The sequence below is a fragment of the Capra hircus genome, chromosome 8 (genome assembly GCF_001704415.2).
Source record: "Capra hircus breed San Clemente chromosome 8, ASM170441v1, whole genome shotgun sequence".
In the NCBI taxonomy this organism is placed as follows: domain Eukaryota; kingdom Metazoa; phylum Chordata; class Mammalia; order Artiodactyla; family Bovidae; genus Capra; species Capra hircus.
In genome coordinates, this window is record NC_030815.1 from 81491956 (window position 1) to 81518335 (window position 26380).

The following is a 26380-nucleotide window of genomic DNA, read 5'->3' on the forward strand; positions in this document are numbered from 1 at the left end:
GAAAACGGAACAGACAGGTCATTGGTTAAGAATCTGCCTGGCAGTTCAGGGGACGCATGTTTGAGAACTTGTCTGGGAAGATCCCACATGCCAGGGGTCAACTAAGCCCCCTGTGCCACAACTGCCGAGCCCACACACTGCAACTACTGAAGCTCATATGCCCTAGGGCCCATCATCTGTAACAAGACAAGCCACTAGGGTAAGAAGGCCCTGCTCATCACAACTATAGAGAGCCCATGTGCAGCAATAAAGACCCAGCACAACCAAAGTAAAAAATTTAAATGTATATATATATTTAAAAGCCTACACGGATAGAGAAAAATATGCCATGCTAACACTAAAACAAAGCAGGAGTAATTATGTTAATTTCAAATACAACAGGCGTTAAGGCAAGGAAAATTATCAGGAATACAGAAGCTGATTACATAATGATAAAGGGCTCAGTTTTCCAAGAAGATATAACAGTCCTTAGCTTGCATATATGCCACAACAGAGTGGAATATCTTTTTGTCTTTTCATACTGTTCATGGGGTTCTCAAGGCAAGAACGCTGAAGTGGTTTGCCATTCCCTTCTCCAGTGGACCAAGTTTTGTCAGAACTCTCCACCATGACCCACCCATCTGTCTTGGGTGGCCGTACATGGCATGGCTCATAGTTTCAGTGAAAAAGCTGACTTAAAACTGAACATTCAAAAAACTAAGATCATGGCATCTTGTTCCATCACTTCATGGCAAACAGATGGGGAAACAATGGAAACAGTGACAGACTTTATTTTCTTGGGCTCCAAAATCACTGCAGATGGTGACTGCAGCCATGAAATTAAAAGATGCTTGCTCCTTGGAAGAAAAGCTATGACAAATCTAGACAGCATATTAAAAAGCAGAGACATTTCTTTGCCAACAAAGTTCCCAGTAGTCAAAGCTACGGTTTTTCCAGTAGTCATGTATGGATGCGAGAGTTGGACCATAAAGAAAGCTGCTGAGCAATGAAGAATTAATGCTTTTGAACTGTGGTGTTGGAGAAGACTCTTGAGGGTCCCTTAGACTGCCAGGAGATCAAACCAGTCAATCTTAAAGGAAATCAGGCCTGAATATACATTGGAAGGACTGATGCTGAAGCTGAAACTCCAATACTTTGGCCACCTGATGTGAAGAACTGACTCCTTGGAAAAGATCCTGATGTTGGGAAAGATTCAAGGTGGGAGAAGGGGACGACAGAGGATGAGGTGATTGGATGGCATCACTGACTTGATGGACATGAGTTTGCACTAGCTCCAGTAGCTGGGTAATGGACAGGGAAGCCTGGCGTGCTACAGTCCATGGGATCCCACAAAGAGTTGGACACAACGAAGTAACTGAACTGAACTGAATAACAGAGTGTCAAATTATTCAAGGGAAAAATCTAATTGAACTGTAAAAAAGAAATAGATGAATTCACTATCATACCTGGAGATTTTAAACATCCCTCTATAAAATGCACTGATCCAGCAGGCAGAACATCTATAAGAATGTGGCTGAACTTAAAAAAACCATAAGGAGTAAATAAAAGGAGTCTATAGACTACTTTATTCAACCACAGCAGAAAACATCCCTCCTTAAGCTTACATGGAACATTCACCAAGACAGACCATATTCTGGGCTATAAAACATACCTTAACAAATTTATTATGAAAGAATAGAAATCATATAATGCCTACCCTCAGAGCACAATGGAATTAAATCAGAAATCATTAACAGAAAGCTTACTTGAAAATCTCCTTTTTCTTACTTGAAAAGCTTACCTGAAATTGTGGGGAGATTTACAGACATATTTCTAAGAAACACATGAATCAGAGAAGAAATCTCCAAAGAAATTTAAAATTATTTTGAATTAAATGAAAATGAAAACATAACTTGTCAAAAATTTGTGGAATACAGTGAATCAGTGCTTAGAGGGAAATCTGTAGCACTGAATATATTATAAAAATATACATTTAGAAAAAAGAAATATCTAAGATAAATAATCCAAGTTTCCAACTCAGGTAACTAGAAAAAGAAGAGAAAATTCAATCCAAAGTAAGTAGAAGAGAAAGTAAGAATTAGACTTGAAATCAAATGAAAATGCAAACAGAAAATCAATAAAAGAAAATGAAACCAGAAGGTGGTCATGGAAAAAGACCAATAAAATCAACTAGCTAGGCTAACTAAGAAAGAGAGGAAACAAATTACTGTCAGCAGAAATGAAAGAGGAGACATCACTCCAGATCCTACAGGCACAAAAGGATAATAAAGGAGTACTCTGAACAAGTTTTTTGTTTTTTGTTTTTAAGATCATGGCATCTGGTCCCATCACTTCATGGCAAATAAATGGGGAAAAAATGGGAACAGTGACAGACTTTATTTTCTTGGGCTCCAAAATCACTGCAGATGGTGACTGCAGTCATGAAATTAACAGCCAACTGTTGCTTGGAAGAAAAGCTATGACAAACCTAGACAGTGTGGTGAAAAGCAGGGACATCACTTGACCAACAAAGGTCCATATAGTCAAAACTATGGTTTTTTCAGTAGTCATGTATGGATGTGGGAGTTGGACCATAAAGAAAGCTGAGTGCTGAAGAATTCATGCTTTTAAACTGTGGTGTTGGAGAAGGCTCTTTAGAGTCCCTTGGATAGCAAGGAGATCAAATCAGTCAATCCTAAAGGAAATAAACCCTGAATATTCATTGGAAGGATGGATGCTGAAGCTATAGCTCTAATACTTTGGCCACCTGATGCATAGAGCTGATTCATTGGGAAAGACCTGGATGCTGGGAAAGACTGAGTGCAGGAGGAGAAGAGGATGACAGAGGATGAGATGGTTGGATGGTATCACTGACTCAATGGACATGAGTTTGAACAAACTCCAGGAGATGGTGAAGGACACGGAAGCCCGGCCTGTTGCAGTCCATGGGGTCGCAAAGAGTTGGACATGACTGAGTGACTGAACAACAACAACTGAACAAGTTTATGCCGACAAGTTTGATAACCTAAATGAAATAGACAGATACTTGAAAGATACAATCCGCCAAACTCGCACAAGAAGAAGTAAACTAAACGAGTAGGCCTATATATTTTAAAACAAATTGAAAGCACCAGGCTTGGACGAATTCACTGATGAATTCTGCTATACATTTAAGGACAAAATTATACCATTTTTTTTACAATCTCTTTTGGAGGATAGACGCCAAAGCAAATACTTCCTAACTCATACTATGAGGTAAAATTATACTAACACTAAAAGCAGACAAGACATTACAAGCATAGAAACCTTAAAGACCAATATGATCATAGATAATAAAGAATATTTACAAAACTTCTACTACTAATAATCATAATAATGGTAAGAAACTTGGAGCTTGTCCACTCAAATTAGGTACAAGTCAAAGACGTCCCTTTGCACCATATTTTTTCAGACTTCATACTAGAAAGTCGAGCTAATTCAGTAAGAACAGAAAAGGAAATAAAAGCTATACAGATTGGGAAGAAAAAATAAAACTGTCTTCGTTCAAAGATTAAATTACTTTCTGTGTAGAAAATCTAAAATAACTGACAAAAAATTGAAACTAATAAACAATTATAGCAAAGTTGCAGGATACAAGTTAAAATTACAAAGCCAATCATTTTCTTATATACCAGCAGTGAACAAGTGGACTTTGAAATTAAAAAGAAGATATCACTTACCAAATTAAATAATTATGTATAAATCTTACAAAATATGTACAAGATCTAGATTAGAAAAATTGTAAAACTCTGATAAACAAAATCAAAGAGGAACTAAATTAATGGAGGATGGTCATTGATAGGAAGACTCAATATTGTTAAGATGTCAGTTCTTCCCAATTTGACTTATAGGTTCAATGAAATCCCAATCAAAATGCCAACAAGTTATTTTGTGGATATCAAGAAACTGGTTTAAAAGTTTATATGGAGACGGCAAAGACCCAGAATAGCCAACACAATATTAAAGGAGAAGAACAAAGCTGGAGGACTGACACTACCTGACTTTAAGATTTACTACAAAGCAACAGTAATCAATACAGTGTGATATTGATAAATAGATCAATGCAACAGATAAGAGAGACCAGAAATAGACCAGCATGCGTGTTAAGTCACTTCAATCATGTCCGGCTCTTTGCAACCCTATGGACTGTAGCCCGCCAGGCTTCTATGTCCATGGGATTCTCCAGGCAAGAATATTGGAGTGAGTTGCCATGCTCTCCTCCAGGGAATCTTCCCAACCCAGGGATTGAACCCTCATCTCTTATGTCTCCTGCATTGGCAGGTAGATTCTTTACCACTAGCACCATCTGGGAAGCTCCTGGAAATAGACTTAAATACAGTCATTTGACTTTTGACAAAGGAGCAAAGATAATGCAGTAAAGATTGTCTTTTCTACATATGGTGCTGGAATAACTGGACGTCCACAGGCAAAAAATCCAATTCTAAACATAGACCATACATCCCTCACAAAAATTAACTGAAAATGTATTCTAAGTCTAAATATAAAGCACAAAACTATGTAGCCCAGAAGAAAACCCAGATAATTGAGTTTGGCAATGGTGATGACCTTAACAGATTAAAAAAAAATAAAGATACAATCCATGAAAGAACAAACCGATAAGCTAAACTAACTAAAGAGAGAGAGAGAGAGAGAGAGAGAGAGAGAAAAGGAGGAGACTTAATCTCCAATAAATAAAATTATAAATTAAAGAGGAAACATATTAAAAATGATACCACATAAATATAAAAGATTGAGAGAGACTACTATGAAAATTATATATTAACAAATTGGACAACCCAGAAGAAATGGATAAATTCCTATAAACATACAACTTAACAATATTGAATCATGAAGAAATAGAAAATCTGAACAGACCAATTACTAGCAAAGAGATTGAGACAGTAATCATAATTTGCTAACAAAGAAAAACCCAGCTGTTAGGGAAAATACATTGACTGAAACCGCCCACTTTGGCCAGGCACCACAGTAAACACCTGCCTGAGTTATTTTACAACAGGAACATGGAACTAACAAGGCACGACCAACCAGAAGAATTCAGGAAATCAAAAGGAGAGGCCACATGCCCTACTGACCTCCCAGAATCCTCCTCATTGGAATCCATTTTGGCTGAACAATGTGTGTGCCACCAGGAAGGACCCCAAGTCAGACAATTCAGAAACTAACCCATCACCATAAAATTCAGGATGGTGAGCTATGCGACAGAGCAGTCCTCCTGGGTTTCCTTATCTTCCTGGTCTCTGCCTGGGTGCCCCCTCCCAATAAAGTCTCTTGCTTCGTCAGCATGTGTGTCTCCTTGGACAATTCATTTCCAAGTGTTGGACAAGAGCCCACTCTTAGACCCTGAAAGGGGTCTCTCTTTCTGCAACACAGCCACATGGTTTCACAGGTGAATTCTACGAAACACTTAGAGGACTAATATAAATCCTCCTCAAAGTCTTCAAAAAAATCAATAATAATAATAATAATAATAATAATAATAACACTTCCAAACTCATTTTATGATGGCCATACTACTCGGATACCAAAACCAGACAAGAATACCACAAGAAAGGATAATTAGGTCAATATCTCTGATAAATATTGATGTAAAAGTCCTCAATAAAATATTAGCACACCAAATTCAACAATACATTAAAAAGATTATACACTATGACTGATATGGTGATTTATAATAAGAAATATATATTTGCTCTTCAACCACATTTCTCACACAGAGCTCCTAAGAACCTTGGAATTTCTTAAGTGAAAATAGTTATTAAGGTATCTCTTGTTATATAATGAGGTGGCGTTTAGACTTAAGGGTGGGGGCTGGTTGCCATGAGTACCAACCATGTTACTGCTGCTAAGTCACTTCCATCGTGTCTGACTCTGTGTGACCCCACAGATGGCAGTCCACCAGGCTCTCCCGTCCCTGGGATTCTCCAGGCAAGAACACTGGAGTGGGTTGCCATTTCCTTCTCCAATGCATGAAAGTGAAAAGTGAAAGGGAAGTTGCTCAGTCGTGTCTGACTCTTTGTGACCCCATGGACCACAGCCTACCAGGCTCCTCTGTCCATGGGATTTTCCAGGCAAGAGTACTGGAGTAGGGTGCCATCACCTTCTCCGAACCATGTTACTAGAGGGTTGGAATTTTCAGTCCTATCTCCCTGACCTCCAGGGAGGGAAGAAGGGTCTGCAGGTTGAACACTTGCCAACAGCCAAAGGTTTAATCAATCATGCCTATTAACAAAGCCTCCATCAAACCCCCAGAAGATGGTATATGGAGAGCTTCTAGGTTGGTGAACACATGGAGACCAGGGGAAAGTGGCACACCTTGAAAGGGCAAAGAAGCTCTATGCCCTTTCCCCCATATCTTGCTGTATAAATTTCTTCCATCTGGATGTTTCTGAGTTATATCCTTTTATAATAAACCAGTAATCTAGAAAATAAAATGTTTCTTTGAGTTGTGAGTCATTCTAGCAAATTAATCAAACCCAAGGAAGGAGCTGTGGGAACCTCCAATTTGTAACAAGTCAGGTAGAAGCATAGGAAACAACCTTGCCTCATAATTGCATCTGAAGTGGAAGGCAGTCCTGTGCAACCGGCCCCTTTACCTGTGCAATCAGATGCTATCTCTGATAACGTCAGAATTGAGCTTATTCTCAAATAGCCTGCTAGTGTCATAGAACTACTTACTGCTGTGGGGAAGCCTACACAGATACAAACATACATACATACACACACTGGAATTAGGTTGAGGGGCCCAATTTAATGACCAAGTGGGATTTATTCCTAGAATACAAGGATAGTTCACTAGGCACAAATCAATCAATGTGGTATACCACATTAACAAAATGAAGGATAAAAAAAAATCTTAAAAGTATCTCAACAGATGCAGAAAAAACATTTGATTTCAACATCCATTTACAATAAAAATTCTCAACAAAACAGGTACAGAAAGCAAATAGCTCAGTATAGTAAGGGCCATATATGACAAACACATAGCTGACATCCCATTCAATGATGAAAAAGTGAAAATTTTTCCTCTAAGAATGTCCACTCTTCCATTTTTATTCAACATGATACTGGAAGACCTAGTCAGAGCAATTAGGCAAGAAAGAGAAGTAAAAGGCATTTAAGTCTAAAAAGGAGAAGTAAAACTGTCTCTATTTGCACATGACAGGACATACATACACATACATACACAAACACACCATAAAAACTTCACACACACAAAAACAAAATTACAGCTAATCAATAAATTCAGTCAAGTTGTAGGATATAAAATCAATACAAAAATCAATTGCATTTCTAAACACCAACAATGAATTATCTTTTAAAAAAAAGAAATAAAACACTCACATTTACAACTGCATCAAAAAGACCAAAATACCTAGGAATAAATTTAACCAAAGAGGCTAATGATCTGTTTACTGCAAACCATTAAGATTTTGAGGAAAGAAAGTGAAGAAGACACAATTAAGTGGAAATACACACTGTTTTCATGGATTAGAAGAATTAATATTGTTACAATGTCTATACTACCCAAAGTGACCTATAGATTCAATGCAATCCTATCAAAATTCTAATGTTATTTTTCACAGAAACAGAAAAAACAATCCTAAAATTTATATGAAATCATAACTCTGAATAATCAAAGCAGTCTTGAGAAAGAAGAGGGGGAGATATCATAATTCCTGATTTCAAACTATTACCAGTTCAGTTCAGTCACTCAGTTATGTCCAACTCTTTGTGATCCCAAGGACTGCAGCACACCAGGCTTCCCTGTCCATCACCAACTCCTGGATCTTACTCAGACTCACATCCATCGAGTCAGTGATGCCATCCAACCATCTCATCCTCTGTTGTCCCCTTCTCCTCCTGCCTTCAATCTTTCCCAGCATCAGGGTCTTTTCCAATAAGTCAGTTTTTCACATCAGGTAGCCAAAGTATTGGAGTTTCAGCTTCAGCATCAGTCCTCCCAATGAATATTCAGGACTGATTTCCTTTAGGATTCACTGGTTGGATCTTCCTGCAGTCTAAGAGACTCTCAAGAGTCTTCTCCAACACCACAGTTCAAAAGCACCAAAAGCACAATTTTCTGCACTCAGCTTTCTTTATAGTCCAACTCTCACATCTGTACATGTAAACTATATTACAAAGCTATAATACTCAAAACAGTATGGCATTGGTATATACACCTCAGTCAGAAAAGACAGCCCCAAAACAAACTCATAGATATATGAATCAACTAAATTATGACAGAAGGGCCAGGAATATACAATAGGGAAAAAACAGTTGCTTCAATAAATGATACTGGGAAAATGGATAAACCACATGCAAAAAAAAAAAAAAAAAAGACACTGGACCCCTATCTTATACTAAACACAAAAATCATTTCAAAATGGATTAAGGAATTGAATGTCAAGACCTAAAACTGTAAAACTCCCAGAAGAAAATATAATAGAGGACAAAATGACATTAGTCTGAGCAATGACTTGTTTGATTTGACAACAAAAGCAAAGATAGATTAAGTGGAACTATATCAAACTAAGAAGTTTCTATACTGCAAAAATCTTCTACACTATCAACAAAATGAAAAGGCAACCAATAGACAGGAAGAAAATATTTGCAAAGTATACGTCTGATAATGAATAAACATCCAAAATATATAAAGAACTCATATAACTCAATAGGAAAAAAAATGAAACAATCTGATTGAAAAGTAGGCAGAACATATGAATAAACATTTTTCCAAAGGAGATATGCAAATACCCAACTGGTAAATGAAAAGGTACTCAATATCACTAATCACTGCTGCTGCTGCTAAGTCGCTTCAGTCGTGTTCGACTCTGTGCGACCCCATAGATGGCAGCCCACCAGGCTCCCCCATCCCTGGCACTCTCCAGGCAAGAACACTGGAGTGGGTTGCCATTTCTTTCTCCAATGCATGAAAGTGAAAAGTGAACGTGAAGTCGCTCAGTTGTGTCCGACTCTTAGCAATCTCATGGACTGCAGCCCACCAGACTCCTCCCTCCATGGGGTTTTCCAGGCAAGAGTACTGGAGTGGGTTGCCATTGCCTTCTCCACACTAATCTTTTGGGAAATGCAAATCAAAATCACAGTGAAATATCACCCCACACCTATTAGGATGGCTATCATCAGAAAGACAAAAGATAACAAGTGTTGGTGAGAATGTGAAGAAAAGGGAACCCTTGGCCGTAACATTGGTGGGAACACAAATTGGTGCAGACACTATGGAAAACAGTATGGAGGCTCCTCAAAAAATTAAAACTAAAACTATCCAATGATCTAGCAATCCCACTTCTGGGTATATATCCAAAGGGAATAAAAACAAGGTATCAAAAAGATATCTGTTCTCCCATGTTTATTATGTATATTCAAAATAGCTAAGATGTGAAAACAAGCTAAGTGTACAACAACAGAAGAGTGAGTAAAGATGTGGTATTTATATTTATATCTGTACACACACATATACACACAATCAGGTATTATTCAGGCATGAGAAGGAAGGAAATCCTTGGCTGTGATGACATGGATAGACCTTGAGGGCATTATGCTAAATGAAGTAAGTTAGAAAGAGAAACAAATATGGTATCACTTTATGTGGAATCTAAAAAAATATAAACTCATAGAAACAGAGACTAGAACAATGGTTACTAGAGACTGGGGGTGTGGGAGAAATGGGAAGATGTTGATCAAAAAGTACTTAAAACTTCCAGTTATAAGATGAATAAGCTCTGGGGATCTAAAAATACATCATGCTGATTATAGTTAATAATGGGCTTCCCTGGTGGCTCAGATGGTAAAGAATCTGCATGCAATGCAGGAGGCCTGGGTCTGATCCCTGGGTTGGGAAGATCCTCTGGTGGAGGGCATGGCAACCCACTCCATGATTCTTACCTGGAGAATCCCCATGGACAGAGGAGCTTGGCGGGCTACAGTCCATGGGTTTGCAGAGTCAGACATGACTAAGCGACTAAGTACAGCACAGCGTGGCACATAGTTAATAATACTGAACTGCATATTGGAAAGTTGCTAAGAGTAGATCTTAAATTATTCTCACAACGAAAAAAAAAGAAATGGCAATCCTGTGATGTGAGGGAGGTGTTAACTAACACTATGGTGGTAGTCATTTGCAACTTAAAACTGTATAGAATTAATTCATACATCTTAAAAAATATACCATGTTATGTATCATTTATATCTCAATAAAGTTGGGGGAAAATAAAATGTAATAAATAAATAAAAACCAATATTTTCTCTTGCGTCTACATGGAAACACAAAAAGAAGCCAAGTGCATTTTTGTCTTACTTTGTAATAAATCCAAACATCTTTTAAAAAAATTTTCTAAATAGTATCCAAATTATTTTAGATATATATTTTACATATTTAAAATTTTTATATAAATAAAACATATTTTATTTTATAATTTAATAATATTTTATTTAAAAATAAATTTTATTCCTATTTTCTTATATTGAAACTGGATTATTTGCTTTACAAAGGAGAACTAAAAGATTTCTTCTTTCATTTCACAGCTGTTTCATGGGGAAAAGACAAAATCAAAACACCACAGATTTCTCTGACTCATGAGAGTAGGACATCTAGTCCAAAGTATTGTGCTAAAGGGTAAATGTATCTTCCTGTGTCTTACTAGGATACTCTCAAACTCTATCATAGTGCTAGTTTATTGCAGCACTAACTTAAGAACCGTGGTGTTGGAGAAGACTCTTGAGAGTCCCTTGGACTGCACGCAGATCCAACCAGTCCATTCTGAAGGAGATCAGCCCTGGGTTTTCTTTGGAAGGAATGATGTTAAAGCTGAAACTCCAGCACTTTGGCCACCTCATGCGAAGAGGTGACTCATTGGAAAAGACTTTGATGCTGGGAGGGATTGGGGACAGGAGGAGAAGGGGACGACAGAGGATGAGATGGCTGGATGGCATCACCGACTTGATGGATGTGAGTCTGAGTGAACTCCGGGAGTTGGTGCTGGACAGGGAGGCCTGGCGTGCTGTGATTCATGGGGTCGCAAAGAGTCGGACACGACTGAGTGACTGAACTGAACTGAACTGAAGACCAATCATTGAGAATCTTTAAAAAAAGGAATTAAATAATACAAATGTGTATTTGATTTAATATTTCATCAAGAACTGTACTTCTGCCTCAAAACTGAATCTCTAGATGTGGCTGAACTAGTTGTGTTGCTTCTATACACCTGATATTAGCACTAACTAAGAACAGGAGTTTTTTTTTAGATGAACTTAGCAATACACACATATGGTTCAGAAATACTTGAAGTGTTGAATAACTATTTCGTATCTCGTGGTTTTCCTAGAACAACTGAGTTGACATGTGCATTCATAGTACAAAAAGCAAGTAACGTTGTACCTAACACAAATCAGAGCAGCAACAGTAGTCACTGTACACTTTGATACTGCTGCTGCTGCTGCTGCTAAGTCGCTTCAGTCGTGTCCGACTCTGTGTGACCCCATAGACGGCAGCCCACCAGGCTCCCTCGTCCCTGGGATTCTCCAGGCAAGAACACTGGAGTGGGTTGCCATTGCCTTCTCCAGTGCATGAAAGTGAAAAGTGAAAGTGAAGTCACTCAGTCGTGTCTGTACATACAGTAAAAACACTGCCAGTTTCACATAAAAATGCATTTCACAGTAAGTATTAACATAAAAGATTAATTTTCTTAATTTTACCCCTGAGGACACTTTTAACTTTAAAAAATTCTGTGTGGTGAAAAGTATGCATAAAACATTTCTGCTATACACCAAAAAATGATGATGTCTAGAGGAAAAGCACTTGTGCAATTTGCTGAGCTGCAAGATCAACTAGCCACTTTTTTCATAAATTTACTTGAGAAAAATGACTGGCGGACAAAGAAAGGTTATTCAGACTTGAATACTTGGCACATACTTTTTCAAAATTACAGAACTGACTTTAGCATACTAAGGAAAACAACTGATGGTATTTGTAACCAATGATACATTTGAGTTTTAAGCAGGAATTAGAATCTTAGAAAATTTGCTTTCACCAATGTGAGCTTTATAGCTTCCCAACACTTAGAAGACATTCCTGATAAGACTAGTTGTGAATGAATGTAATTTTGATAGTATAAAATGAAAATATGTCAATGTTAGATCTGCATAACTTAATGAACCAATATTTTCCAAATAAACCATGTGAAGCTACAAAATCCATTAAAAGTGCAAGATAGACCAATGGGTTTTAATGTAATAGTATGAAGAGCTCATGTATATGATTTCAGAATCCACATTGCAACTAACCTTTAAAAAACCCCACTACTTTCAACTTTTGGTGAAGTATTCCCTCAAATATCCATAATCTGAAATGGTTATTAAAATATACTAGTCCTTTTTCCAAGTGCATGTCTATGTGAAGCTGGATTTTCTTATACTTCAACCAAGAAAACATACTGCATCAGACTGAATACAGAAATACTGTGAGAACCTAGCTGTCATCTTTTAAGTCAAAAAATAAAGAAGTTTGCGACAATGTAAAAACAATGTCATTCTTGTTAGACAATTTTTTTTTTCTTGGAAAAGGTCAGTTTTTCATTAAAAAATATGCTATTTGTACTAATATTTAATCAATTTATTGTTATTTTAAAATGAAATGATAAATATTAAAAAATTTAAAATTTCAAGTATGGTAAATATTGATAGATAGAACCCACATATTTTAAAAAGTTCACCAAGATCCTCAATAATTTTTAGGAATATACAGTGGTACTGAGACCAAAACATTTGAAAATTACATTTTCAACATACTGAAGTATTTTAAAAAAAGGAAAACAGAATTGGGTAATGAAGTAAAGGGTCATCACTTACAGCAAAAAAGCCTCATTCACAGCATCAAAGAACTCAGGCCAGAGTACTTCCTGAGGTTCATGTCCATGGTAGGTGAGCAGAGCCTCTACCAGAGGTTCAAAATCTGGCAAAGTAACAAGTGGGACACAGATTCGTGACAGGGACCTTACTCGTTCAGGAGACATCCTATGGAATAAATAAAATGAGAATAAGTACCAAAATCTTAGAGCCACACATAGTTAAAGGCATATAAAATCTTCATGCCAAAAGAATTTAATTATTTCTTTGAATTATTTTTTGATTTGAATTTCTTTGAATCATTTCTTTCACTTCTGAGGTTATAACTACTGATATTCATCACATCTGCAATTAAAACAAAGACACCTAAAATATTTATTAACTAGCTAAAAGTAACAAAAACAAATCCATTTGACGTTAACATGAATAACGCTTTTGATAAACAATAACTATATTTTACAAAACAAAAAAATATTTAGTGAGAAGAGTGGCACTATTTTATATGTTTACAAATCTCTTTCCTATACGGTTTGAAAGAAGACAGTGGATTCTTATATTTAGTTGTGCATATTTATTGTAATACATTATTTTGGTTGAATTACATGGAGTCTAGTCCCACAAAGATATGTAGCTTTAAAAGGCAAGAGTGTCATAATAGACTCTTCACACAATTATACATATTCTCCTTTGACTCTACACTAAAATTCATCAAGTGCTGCTCACACTCATTTCTGCAAGTCTGTCTAGGAACACAAGTAGAGCTGCCTGCCAGAGGTCTAGAGGGTTGGTGACGGGTTATCTCTACCATGAGAAAGGCTGACATTATCCACAAACTACTGGTCAATCATTATCCTGAAAGCTGAATCAAACTGATATAAAATTTTATACAGAGATCAGCATTACCCTGATCTCTGTATCAAAAAGTTAAAAACAAAAAATAAGCTTCTCTTTGTCCTTCTGTATTATATCCTAGCAGAACTACTCAGCTCAATCTTTGGAGTCATTGTTTGTTATTTAGCTTTATCTTCTATTCAGCCAATTTATTGACTGCCAACGCCCCCAATGTCTCCTTTTCAGGAAAAATAAAACACATTCCTATTTCAAGGATTAATAGTTTCTCTTCTTAAGATAATTAATTGTTATTTTTCAGTTGCTCAGTCATGTCTGCCTCTTTGCAACCCCATGGACTACAGCATGCTAGGCTTCCCTGTCCTTCACTATCTCCCAGAGTTTGCTCAAACTCATGTCCATTGAGTTGGTGATACCATCCAACCATCTCATTCTCTATCGCACCCTTCTCCTCCTGCCCTCAATCTTTCCCAGCATCAGGGTCTTTTCCAATTAGTTGGCTTTTCACATGAGGAGACCAAAGTATTGGAGCTTCAGCTTCAGCATCAGGCCTTCCAATGAACATTCAGAGTTGATTTCCTTTAGGCTGATTAAGGAATAATAAGATAATTATTATCTTATAATTATAATATTTATATAATATTATATATAATTATATTTATAATTATAATATTTATAATAATTATATTATAATTATCTTATTATTATAATAATAAGATAAAAACCCAATCACTTATCCTTGTAAATGTATATATCGGCATATTTGCATTTTCTGTTTGTTACATTTGGTTCATTTTTCCTTATGGTGTCCATTTTTCATGAATATCTGGTGATTTTCGCTTGTTCTTTCTGGAATTTGGGATTCCACATTAGTCTCTGCATGAATGCTCTGTTCAGTGTAGTTGACCTCCAGTGCTAGGGGGCAGGGGCAGGGATGTGGTGCTGGCTGGGGTTGCCAATATATTACATTCTGGGCATTAGAGCACCTCCTAAACTGCTAGGAGTTGATAGCCATTTGATACTTATTCTCCTTCAAAGTCTCCTCTCCCTCCTATTCACTGGAAACAGGACACCATTGTCTCTATTCTGGGGCTAGTGGATGAGGAGGAGGAGTGGATAAGGGACTAGCCAGCTGGCTGCTATTACTGCAGTACTAACAAGTACTACTATCTTGTTGGCTGCCATCTACCCTCCTATTTCTTGAATCCACTCTAAAAAAAATGCTCTTACAAGCTTTTTGGAATGTGATATTTACCTTAAAAATATGCCTCTATCTACCACTTGAAGCCTTTCTCATAATTTGAGGGTCATCAAAAGCCCCCTCTCGTTCTCATGGTATTATGTATTTAATCGTTAAAATTATAGAAGTTGGGAGTATAAAGTAAATGCTAGGATATTCAGGTGCTTAGTTCATCACTTGATTTTATTTTTTACATTACATTTTCATGTTAATCTTCTGGCTAAATCATGAGAGTTCCTACTCGTCATAGGTTATGCACATTAATCTTCAGGATTTTTCCAAGTTTTCTACGTCAGAGGTACTCAAAGTACAGGTCTAGAAATCAGCAGCAGCAGCATCGCTAGAAGTGAGGCCAAGGGATCTGTTTACATTTTTCCAGGGTAATCTTCTACACACTAAAGTTTGAGAAACACTGCTTTACTCTTTAACAGAAGTCTCCAGAATTAGATATCAATCTCTAGCAATAAACTGAATGCTTTAAGAAAATATAATTGCATATAAGGTTTACATTGTTATTAATTTCTTATAAATTATTAGTTTAGCTCTATTATTTACTTGATAACAGCAAAATTCTCATAGAGACAATTTTTTGTCTAACTACACAATGATTAAAAAAAAAAAGTCAACAAAAGAGCCTGAAATGCAGTACTTGGGTACAATCTCAAAAATGACAGAAGGATCTCCGTTCGTTTCCAAGGCAAACCATTCAACGTCATAGTAGTCCAATTCTATGCCCCAACCACTGACACTGAAGAAGCTGAAGTTTACTAGTTCTATAAACCTAAAAGATCTTCTGGATCTAACACCAAAAAAAAGATGCCCTTTTCATCATAGGGGATTGGAGTGCAAAAGTCAACAGATACTGGGAATAACAGACAAGTTTGACTTTGGAGTACAAAATGAAGCAGGGCAAAGGCTAACAGTTTTGTTAAGAGAACATGCTGGTCATAGTAAGCACTCTTTTCCAACAACCCAAGAGACGACTCTACACCCGGATGTCACCAGACGGTCAATACTGACATCAGATTGATTATGTTCTTTGCAGCCAAAGATGAAGAAGCTCTATACAGTCAGCAAAAACAAGACCTGGAGCTGACTATGGCTCAGATCATGAGCTCCTTATTGTAAGATTCAGACTTAAATTGAAAAAAGTAGGGAAAACCACTAGGCCATTCACGTATGACCTAAAATCAAATCCGTTATGATTAACAGTGAAGTTGATGCACAGATTTGAGAGATTAGACTCGGTAAACAGAGTGCCTGAAGAACTGTGGATGGAGGTTTGTAATACTGTGCAAGGGGTGGTGACCAAAACTATCCCAAAGATAAAGAAACGTAAGAAGACAAAGTGGTTGTCTGGGGAGGCTTTACAAATAGCTGAGGAAAGAAGAGAAGTGAAAGGCAAGGGAGAAAGGGAAAGATATATCCAACTGAATGCAGAGGTCTAAAGAATAGCAAGGGGAGATAAGAAGGCCTTCTTAAATAAACAATGCAAAGAAATAGAAGAAAACAATAGAATGAGAATGATTAGATATCTCTTCAAGAATACTGGGAGATATCAAAGGACTATTTCATGCAAAGATGGGTACAATAAAGGACAGAAACTGTAAGGACCTAATAGATGCAGAAGAGATGAAGAGGTGGTAAGAATATACAGAACTGTGCAAAATGATCTTAATGACCCAAATAACCACGATGGTGTGGTCACTCACCTACAGCCAGACATCTTGGTGTGTGAAGTCAAGCGGGTCTTAGGGCGCACTACCACAAACAAAGCTAGTGGAAGTGATGGAATTCCAGCTGAGCTACTTAAAATCCTAAAAGACAATGCTATTAAAGTGCTGCACTCGATAATGTCAGCAAATTTGGAAAACTCAGGAAAGGTAACAGGACTGGAAAAGGCCAATATTCATTCCAATCCCAAAAAGGCAATGCCAAAGAATGTTCAAACTACAGTACAGTTTTGCTCATTTCACAACACACGAGTACTAACCATTATACAATCATGGTCAATCACTCATTTCACATGCTAACAACTTTATGCTCCAAATCCTTCAAGCAAGGCTTCAGCAGTACCTGATCAAAAACTTCCAGATGTACAAGCTTGGTTTCAAAGAGGCAGAAGAACAAGAGATCAAACTGCCAACATTTGCTGGATCATGGAGAAAGCAAGGGAGTTCCAGAAAAACATCCACTTCTGCTTCATTGACTACACTAAAGCCTTTGACTGTGTGAATCCCAACAAACTGTGGAAAATCCATAAAGAAATGGAAATACCAGATCACCTTACTTTACCTCCTGAGAAACCTATATGCAGGTCAAGCAACATTTCAAACTAGACATGGAATAACAGACTGGTTCAAAATTGGGAAAGTATGAGAAGATTCCATACTGTCACCTTGCTTATTTAACTTCTATGCAGAGTACATCATGCAAAATACCAGGCTGGATGAATCACAAACTGGAATCAAGATTGCCAAGAGAATTATCAACAACCTCAGATATGCAGATGACACTATTCTAATGGCAGAAAGCAAAGAGGAACTAAAGAGCCTTTTGATGAGGGTGAAAGAGGAGAGTGAAAAAGCTGGCTTAAAACTCAACATTCAAAAGACTAAGGTCATGGCATCCAGTCCCATCACTTCATGGCAAATAGACTGGGAAAAAGTGGAAACAGTGACAGATTTTCTTGGGCTCTAAAATCACTGCAGACAGTGACTGCAGCCATGAAATTAAAAGGCACTTGTTCCTTGGAAGAAAAACTATGATTAACCTAGACAGCATATTAAAAAGTAGAGACATCACATTGCCAATAAAGGTCCATTTAGTCAAAGCTATGGTTTTTCCAGTAGTCATATACAGATGTGACAGTTAGATTATAAAGAAGGCTGAGCACTGAAGAACTGATGCTTTCAAACTGTGCTGGAGGAGACTCTTGAGATTCCCTTGGATTGCAAGATCAAACCAGTTAATCCTTATGGGAATCATTCCTGAATATTCATTGAAAGGACTGATGCTAAAGCTGAAGCTCCAATACTTTGGCCACTTGATTTGAAGAGTTGACTCACTGGAAAAGACCCCAGTGCTGTGAAAAATTGAAGAGAAAAGGAGAAAGGGACAGCAGATGATGAGATAGCATCATTGACTCAATCGAAATGAATTTCAGTAAACTCTAGGAGATAGCAGAGGAGAGGAGTCTGGTGTGCTGCAGTCCATGGAGTTGCCAACAGTCGGAGATGATTTTCCAACTGAACAACAATAACACGATGATATCTTCTCATTGTGAACAGTTTGTCTTTTCTCCTTAAATATTCACCCATTCTAAAACTCACTTCTTGTTCTTTACCACTTTTCTAAATGGCTGAGGTCTCTCAACAGCATTTATCTTCCACAGTGCTCTATCATCTTTCTCTAACTCACCATCCAGGTTGTTTTAGACCTAAAATTTATTCGTGTGTTTTTGAGTCTATAATCTACGTTGTTAACAAAAAGACATTATTTACCTTGAGTTGTAAATACCTTAAATTCTTGGAATATATGAGCTTACTGGGTGGGATAAGAGAAGAGAAAGCTATTGTGTTTGTGCGTGATGTAGGCTGCTTTTTTTGTGTGTATATTTTGCACAGCATCTAGCAGAATATTTTGTATAGAAAAAAGGCTCTATGAAAGTTTGAGAAATTGTAAAATATGCCTGAGCATTACATGCACTCATAATAAATCCAGAACTCTGAAATACAGGAGGAGTACATGATGCTCTTGTCTCTATAGCCTTGACCAATCAGTTCTCTTCTCTAAAAGACCTATAAGTACAACTTTTCTCTCATTATCTTAAGAAAAAAGGAGAGTCAGAGACTATTACTGGTCACTGAGTGGGTAAAAAAGATGACCTCAGCACCAAGGGCATTTATTAAGAATTGACACTTACAGGCTGCAGATTATATCTCCTAATTAGGCTGGAAAAAGTCCAAGATAATTTTCCTGAAAAATTCTAACGTCTCAGATAAATGGAGGTAGCTCTTGATTCTACCAAAATGCAGACAGACCAAATGATAATCTTCCAAAGTGCTCACAGCCTTCTTTTACTGGAGTGTGGAGATTTAACTTCAACCAGACTTATGCAATATTTTCCAGACTGGATTATACTAAGCATTAGGTCTTGACTGATTGCCAGAGCAGCACTTCCAAACGATTTTTGCACAAGAATTCAACTGCAGAAGAATCAATGGTAACCATACACTGCTAGAGATATCCTTCCCATGTGGGTGTACTGCACTTTCCAAACCATCTGTAGCAAACCACAGAAATACAAGCTAAACTGATGATGCTCAGAAAGTCCAGAATGTTGCTCCTTCTAGACAGTTTATAGCAAAGAACAAGAGAGATTTTAAACATTCTGTCATTAGATTGTTGATTTTAGTTGGTGGCAAGTGAAACTCTATTTAAAGCACTATGACAAGATCATTTATCAGACCTCTAAAAATAATGCAAAAGGAAATTCCAAATAGGTTTTCTTATTTTTTTCCTTTTGTTCCACTGACAATTTATGCACTGAAGTTATTAATTTCTATATTTTCTATAGGCTTTAGAACTGTTTTGAAATGAACTTTAAACATTCAAGTGGCAAGAAGAAAGAAAGTATAGAAACCCTCTATAAAAAAACAAACCCCAGAAAAAAGCAGTGTAGCACTGTTTATAAGGGATTTAGGTTAAGAGTCTTTTGGTTGCTTTAACATTTGAAGCCATATTAGCAGAAGGAAAGTAATGATAAAACCCAAGTTTCATAAATAATAAGAATGAATATCTGGATTCAAATGTACCAGAAAGTAGCTTGCCCACAATGCTATATTCAAATTCAATTTTTTAAATTTTTAATCTTAAAAATATATAGATAACTTCAGACACATAGTAGGAAAAACTTACATATTATTGTGATACATATTTTAATTATTATAAATAACTTATGACAGTAACAACTATAATGGCTCCAGCCTGTTTGGCAGCTCTCTCAAATATCATGATGCCATTCCACTACCTAATTTCACAAAATCAGTTTCTACTCAAGAGAACACACTTGGCAGAATTCACTAGAGAACTGTAGACTTAAGAGTTCTGAGTCTCACACAAGCTTTCAGGGACCCAGGTTCTTTTCTGGTGGTAGAACCAAACTTCCTGGTTTTAGGTCTTAAAGGCAGGATTTGCAAAACTCATAACGAGACTCAAAAAGTATGTTGGGCATCAAATTCCTTTTTAAATTCAGCTTTCTGGTAAGAATAATTGAACCTAACCCAAGAGACAGAATTTCTCTAAAATTTCAATACTTTCAGAAAAATATCCACAAGAAATTTCTGTTGAAGTCTAGAATTCTTTCTAAAAAGGAAAAAAAAAAATCCCTCATAGAAAATATCATTCTGGAGAGCAAATAAGGAATGTATCAGATGTGTCAGTGTCTAGAGGACATTCTAATAGCATAGGCAGCATCTCTTTAATTTTTTGAAAGAGTTTGAGAAAGATTAGTATTAATTATTTTAAAAATATTTAGTAGCATTCTCCAGTGTAGTTATCTGGTCCAAGACTTCTCTTTGTTGGGGAGGATTTTGGTTACTGATTCTATCTCCTTACTAGTATAGATTTATCCAGATTTTCAAATTTATAATTTAGTATATCAATAAAAATTTATCCATTTCTTCTAGGTTATTCAATTTGTTGGTGTATAAAGGTCTATAATCTGTCTTATGATCCTTACTGTTTTTACGGCATCAGTTGTAACATCTCCTCTTTCATTTCTGGTATTTATTATTTGAATATTCTGTTTTTGTTAGTCTAGCTAAGAGGTTGTCAATATTGTTGATCTTTAAAAAAACCAAACCTTTTATCTGTTTTTCTATTCTCTAGTTTATCTCTATTATAATCTTTATTTTTTTTCATTCTTTCTGAATCCTTGGGTTTAGTATATTCTTTTACTAGCTCCTTGAGGTATAAAGTTAGATTACTGATTAGAGGTATTTCTTCTTTTTTAACGAAGGCATTTATCGCTATATATATCCCTCCTAGTACTGCTTTTCCTACATCTTCTAATTTTTGGTATACTGTGTTTTTGTTTTCATTTGTCTCAAGATATTCTTCAATTTCCCTTGTGATGTCTTCTCTGATATATTAATTGTTCAATAGTATATTGTTTAATTTGTACATATTTGTGAATTTCCCAATTTTCCTATTATCGATTTTTAGTTGCGTACTGTCATGGTTAGAAAAGATATTTGGTATGATTTCAATCTTAAATTTGTTAGAACTTGTCTTGTGGCCTGATATATGATCTACCCTGGAGAATTTCTGTGTGTGCTTGAGAAGAATGTACATTCTGCTATTATAGAGTATTCTAAATATAACTATAAGGTCCTATTCATCTTTGATGTTTTTCAAATCCTCTGTTTCTTTATTGACCTTTGGTCTGGTTGATTTATACATTACTGAAAATGGGGCATTGAAATTTCCTATTATTACTGTGCTACTTTCTGGTTTTCCCTTCAATCAATATTTGCTTCATATATTTTGGTGCTTTACTGTTAGGTGCATATATATTTGAAAATGTTTTATCTTCTGAGAGAACTGATCCCCTCTACCATTATATAACGTCTTTCTTTGTTTCTTGAAACAGTTTTTGACTTTGTCTAATAAAACTATGGCCACCTCTGCTCTCTTGTGGCTACCATTTGCATGGAATACCTTTTTTCACGCTTTCACTTTCAGCTTTTATATATATCCTTACATCTAAAATGAGTTTCCTGTAGACAGCATATAGTTGGCCTTAAGCCAATTAGTCACTCTATGTTTTTTGATTGGAGAGTTTAATGCTTTTACATTTAAAGTAATTACAGCAAGTCCCCCTACATATGAGCTTTCGAGTTGTGAATTTCTGAAGGTATGAATGTGCGTTCACATATTTAATCATGTTAGTTCACATGCCTGGCGTATGTTGTCACATTCACGCATCCTTTACAAGGGGTTGTGCTTTTGTGTACTTTGCTGTAGAGTACTATTGTTGTGCAACACGAGGAGCTTACTAACGAAGACCAGATGGAACTAGAGGACCAGAGAAAGGATGAAGATAGACAAAATGAAGATGTACCTGAAGAACCAAAGAGATTCATGACAGGAAGTGGCAAGCGGATTTTCTTTATTTTAGGAGGCACTGTTAGCTTTTGAGGCACAGGACCCAAATGTAGAATGGAACATGATGGCTATAGCAGTTGATCAGAATGCAGCCCAGTGTATTCTATGTCATTCTGTGTCATCTGGGATGAGAAAAAAAGAGCTGCTACTTAGACATCACTGGGTCATTTTTTCAACAGGGTAGATAGAATTGAATCTAGCAAGGAACCAGAACCTGTGCCATCAATGTCTGGCATGAGTGAAATTGCAGCTTGCCCTCCATCTCCTATTGCTGATGAACTTTTACCATCTCCCAGCCTTCTCTCCCTATCCAGTCAGTAACTCTTCTTGTCTGTTTACTCAATGCCAGCCCCTGTATACCAGCTATTGCACTGTACTACTGTACTTTTCAAGGCACTCTGCTATAAGATTAAAAATGTTTCCTTTATATTTTGTTTTTTTACGTATTACTTGTATGAAACATATTATAGCGTTGGTTGGCTAACTCTCTTGGCCTTAGGAACAAACTAGATTTATGAACACACTCTCCGAACAGAACTCATTCACAAGTAGGGGACTTACTGTACTAACGGAGAAGCACTTACTACTGTCATTTCACCATTTTCTGTATGTCTTGTGGTTATTCTGTCCCTATTCTTCCCACTTGCTGCCTTCCTTTGCATAGCTGAAAAAAATTTTTTTGGTAGGGATATGCTTTAATTTCCTTTTCATTTTTCTTTATGCAACTTCTATAGGTATTCTCTGTGTTGTTACCATGGGGATAACATTAATAACTATCTTACAGTTACAGCAATTTATTTTTTATCTTTTTAACTTTTTTTAAATTGGGATATAGCTGATGTATAATATCATATAAGTTTCAGGTGTACACAATTTTTAAAAGTTAGACTCCATTTATAGTTACTATAAAATATTGGCTATATCCTCTGTGTTGTATAATATATCCTTACAGTGGTTTTTAAAATTTATTTTTAAATAGAGGATAATTGCTTTACAATGTTGTGCTGGTTTCTGCCTTACAACAGTGTAAATCAGCCATAAGTATACATATAATCTCTAGCTCATGAACTTCCCTCCCACCCCCTATCCTATCCCTTTAGGTTGTAGCTTATTTATTTTATACATAATAGCTAGTAACTCTTAATCCCTACCCTTAGCTTGCCTCTCCCTATCTTCCTTCTCCTCACTAGTAACTACTAGTTTGTTCTCTATATCTGTGAGTCTGTTTCCTTTTTGTTATACCTACTAGTTTGTCTTATTATTTAGATTCCACATATAAGTGATATCATACAAATATTTGTATTTCTCTGTCTGACTTATTTCACTTAGCACAATACCCTCCAGGTCAATTCATATTGTTGTAAGTGGCAAAACTTTGCTCTTTTTTGTGGCTGAGTAGTATTCCATTGTGTGTGTGTGTACTATCTATTTTAAACTGACAACTTCAGTTGTAGGAAAAAAATCTTTACTTCTTTGTATCTTCTCACTGTGTTTTATGTTTTCAATGTCATAAGTTCCATCGTGCAGTACTTTTTATCCATTAACATGGTTTTACAGTTACCATTTTGTAATGATTTTTATATTTTAAGTTTAATTATGTACCACTATTACAGTATTACACAATTTTATATTTGTTTATATATTTACTTTACCAGAGAATTTTGTATGTTGGGATGGTCTTGTGTTGCTGTCTAGAGTTCCTTTGTTTTCAACTTGAAAAACTCCCTTTAACAATTCTTATAGGAAGTTTAGTGGTGATGAACTCCTTCAGCTTTTGTTCATCTGAGAAGGTCTTAATTTCTCTTACATGCCAAGGACAGCTGGCAGAATATAATCATCTCAGTTGGTAGGTTTTTATTTTTAGCACTTTGAATATATCATCCCACTGCCTTCTGGACTTAATGTTTCTACAGAATAATGTACTAATAATGTTTATGTGAGTTTCCTTGAATGTGATGACTTGTTTTTTCTTACTGTTGTCAATATTCTCTTTCTTTGACTTTTTTGCCCCTCCAACCTCCTGTCTTTGACTTTTGACAGTTTGATTATACCATTTCTCAGACGGACCTTTTCTTTAATTTGGATGTCCAATTCCTTCCTCAGCATGATAAGCTCTTCGCCTTTTTCCTTCCTCTTCTGGCACTCTCACAAAGTGTATAACTGGTGCCCTTCATGGTGTCCCATTAGTTCTTAGGCTTAACTTCTATTTATTCATTTTTCTTTACATTTTCCTAATTTAATAATTTCAAAAAGCATGTCTTCCAGTAGCTTGATCAAGTCTAACTGTTGAAGCATTTTAGTGAATTTCTCAGTTCAATCACTGTATTCTTCAGCTGCAGAATATCTGTTTGGTTGTTCATCAATAACTTCTATTCTTTTTGCTGGCAGTCCCATTTTGTTCATGCATCATTAGTTAAAATTTTGTTTAGTTGTTATCTGTATTCTATTGCAGTGCGTTGAAGTTTTTTAGAATGATCATTTTGAATAACCAGCTAATTCATAGACTTCCATTTCTTTAAGGTAGGTTTGTAGAGATTCCTTTTATTCCTTTGATTGGGCCATGTTTTCCTGTTTCTTTGTGTGCCTTATTTTTTTGTTGCGTATTTTGAATTTGAAGAGTCACCTCTCCTGGTCTTTATGGACTGGTTCTGTACAGGGGAAGATTTTTAATCAATCTGTCTGGAGAACCTGGGGGGCCTTCAAACATTTTCTGGGGATGCATCTTCTCTATGTTTTTGCACAAAATTTCCCAATTAGAGAGCTCTGACAGTTTTTTTTTTCAAGAGTTTCTTATCTCTTTCTCCCTCTAGTGTTTATCTGTGGTACCACAGGTTCTCTGATACTAGAACAAGCCACTAAGCTCTTTTGTTATCTGCAGTCCCTCAGGCATCCAAAGTATACTCCTTCCCTTACTGCCTCAAGTCAGGGGAGACAGAAACTAATCTCTAAGGTAGACCAAGGTAGCCCCTTTAAAGGAGATGGCAATGGCAACCCACTCCAGTACTCTGGCCTGGAGAGTCCCATGGACAGAGGAGCTTGGTGGGCTGCAATCCATGGGGTCACTAAGAGTCAGACACGACTGAGCGACTTCACTTTCACTTTTCACTTTCATGCATTGGAGACGGAAATGGCAGTCCACTACAGTGTTCTTGCCTGGAGAGTCCCAGGGACGGGGGAGCCTGGTGGGCTGCCGTCTATGGGCGCAACTGAAGGGACTTAGCAGCAGCAGCCCCTTTAAAAGCTGAAACATGGTACGTACATTCTACACTTCTCCCTAGCCCCCACCCTAAAAGAGAAATTGTGAGTTGGGTACTTTGTCCTGATCATGTTAACCTGAGCCAGCCTCTGTCTGTGGCACTGCCAGCTCTCTGTTGGCACTGTTTAACTCTCCATGGTCTCCAGCCACTAAAAGCATGCTGATTTCCTGTCAGTGGTCAGAGTTAGGAAAGACAGATGGCAGTTCCTCAGGTAGTCTCCCAAAAGTTAGAACATTGGACACATTCCATTCTTTCTTTCCCAAGGGAGAAGCTTCAAGCTACATTTTTTTCCTTCCAATCCCCCCAAGCCTGAAAAGCTTAGGGGAGGGGCTACTGTGGTTGATACGAAATGGATTTCTTACATGTTTCAATATGGTTATGCTTGGTTTTGAGCTTGCCAGCAGTACTTCATAATTGATTTCTGAATTCCTTACAAAGGCTCTTTGGATCCAACACAACTATTAAGTTAATGCTTCTGTGGGGGAACAAGACTAATGCTTCCTATTCTGCTATCTTGCTGACATCACTCCTTACAAATTTTTAAAATGTTTATTATTTATTCAGTTTTCTTCTTTCAGTAATGGCCTGCTTATATATCTTGTCCATTTCCATAATGGAGTGTTTGCCTTATGATTTTTTTGCAGGAAGCATTTCTATAGTTTGCACACTAATCCTTTGTTTTATAAACTGCAAATACCTTCTAAATCTGGCTGTTCTTTTCTGTTTATTTAATAGCTTCTTGTTATTGCTTTTATTTATTCTTACTGAATTTTAAGAAATCATCAACTTTACCTATAGTGTGAGTTTGGGGTAGAATGTAAACACACATTGCATTCTACTGACTTTTTAAATCCCCTTCAGTAATTTTTAATTCTATTACTTCAAAGATCCATTATTCAACATTCACCTCAAGGCTAAATCAAAGTCTTTACCTGATGTATAAATAATGGTAAGTGCTTTCCAC

General features: G+C 36.6%; 1 protein-coding gene across 2 annotated transcripts in view; it reads right to left on the reverse strand.

Moving 5' to 3' along the window:
• The window catches only part of FANCC (Fanconi anemia complementation group C), a 325125-nt gene that overhangs the window by 70753 nt on the left and 227992 nt on the right, over window positions 1-26380 (reverse strand). For both annotated transcript variants that reach the window (XM_005684141.3, XM_005684140.3), the window contains one exon: window positions 12904-13068. In XM_005684141.3, coding sequence (XP_005684198.2) covers window positions 12904-13068 — 165 coding nt within the window. The remainder of the gene's footprint in view (window positions 1-12903; window positions 13069-26380) is intronic.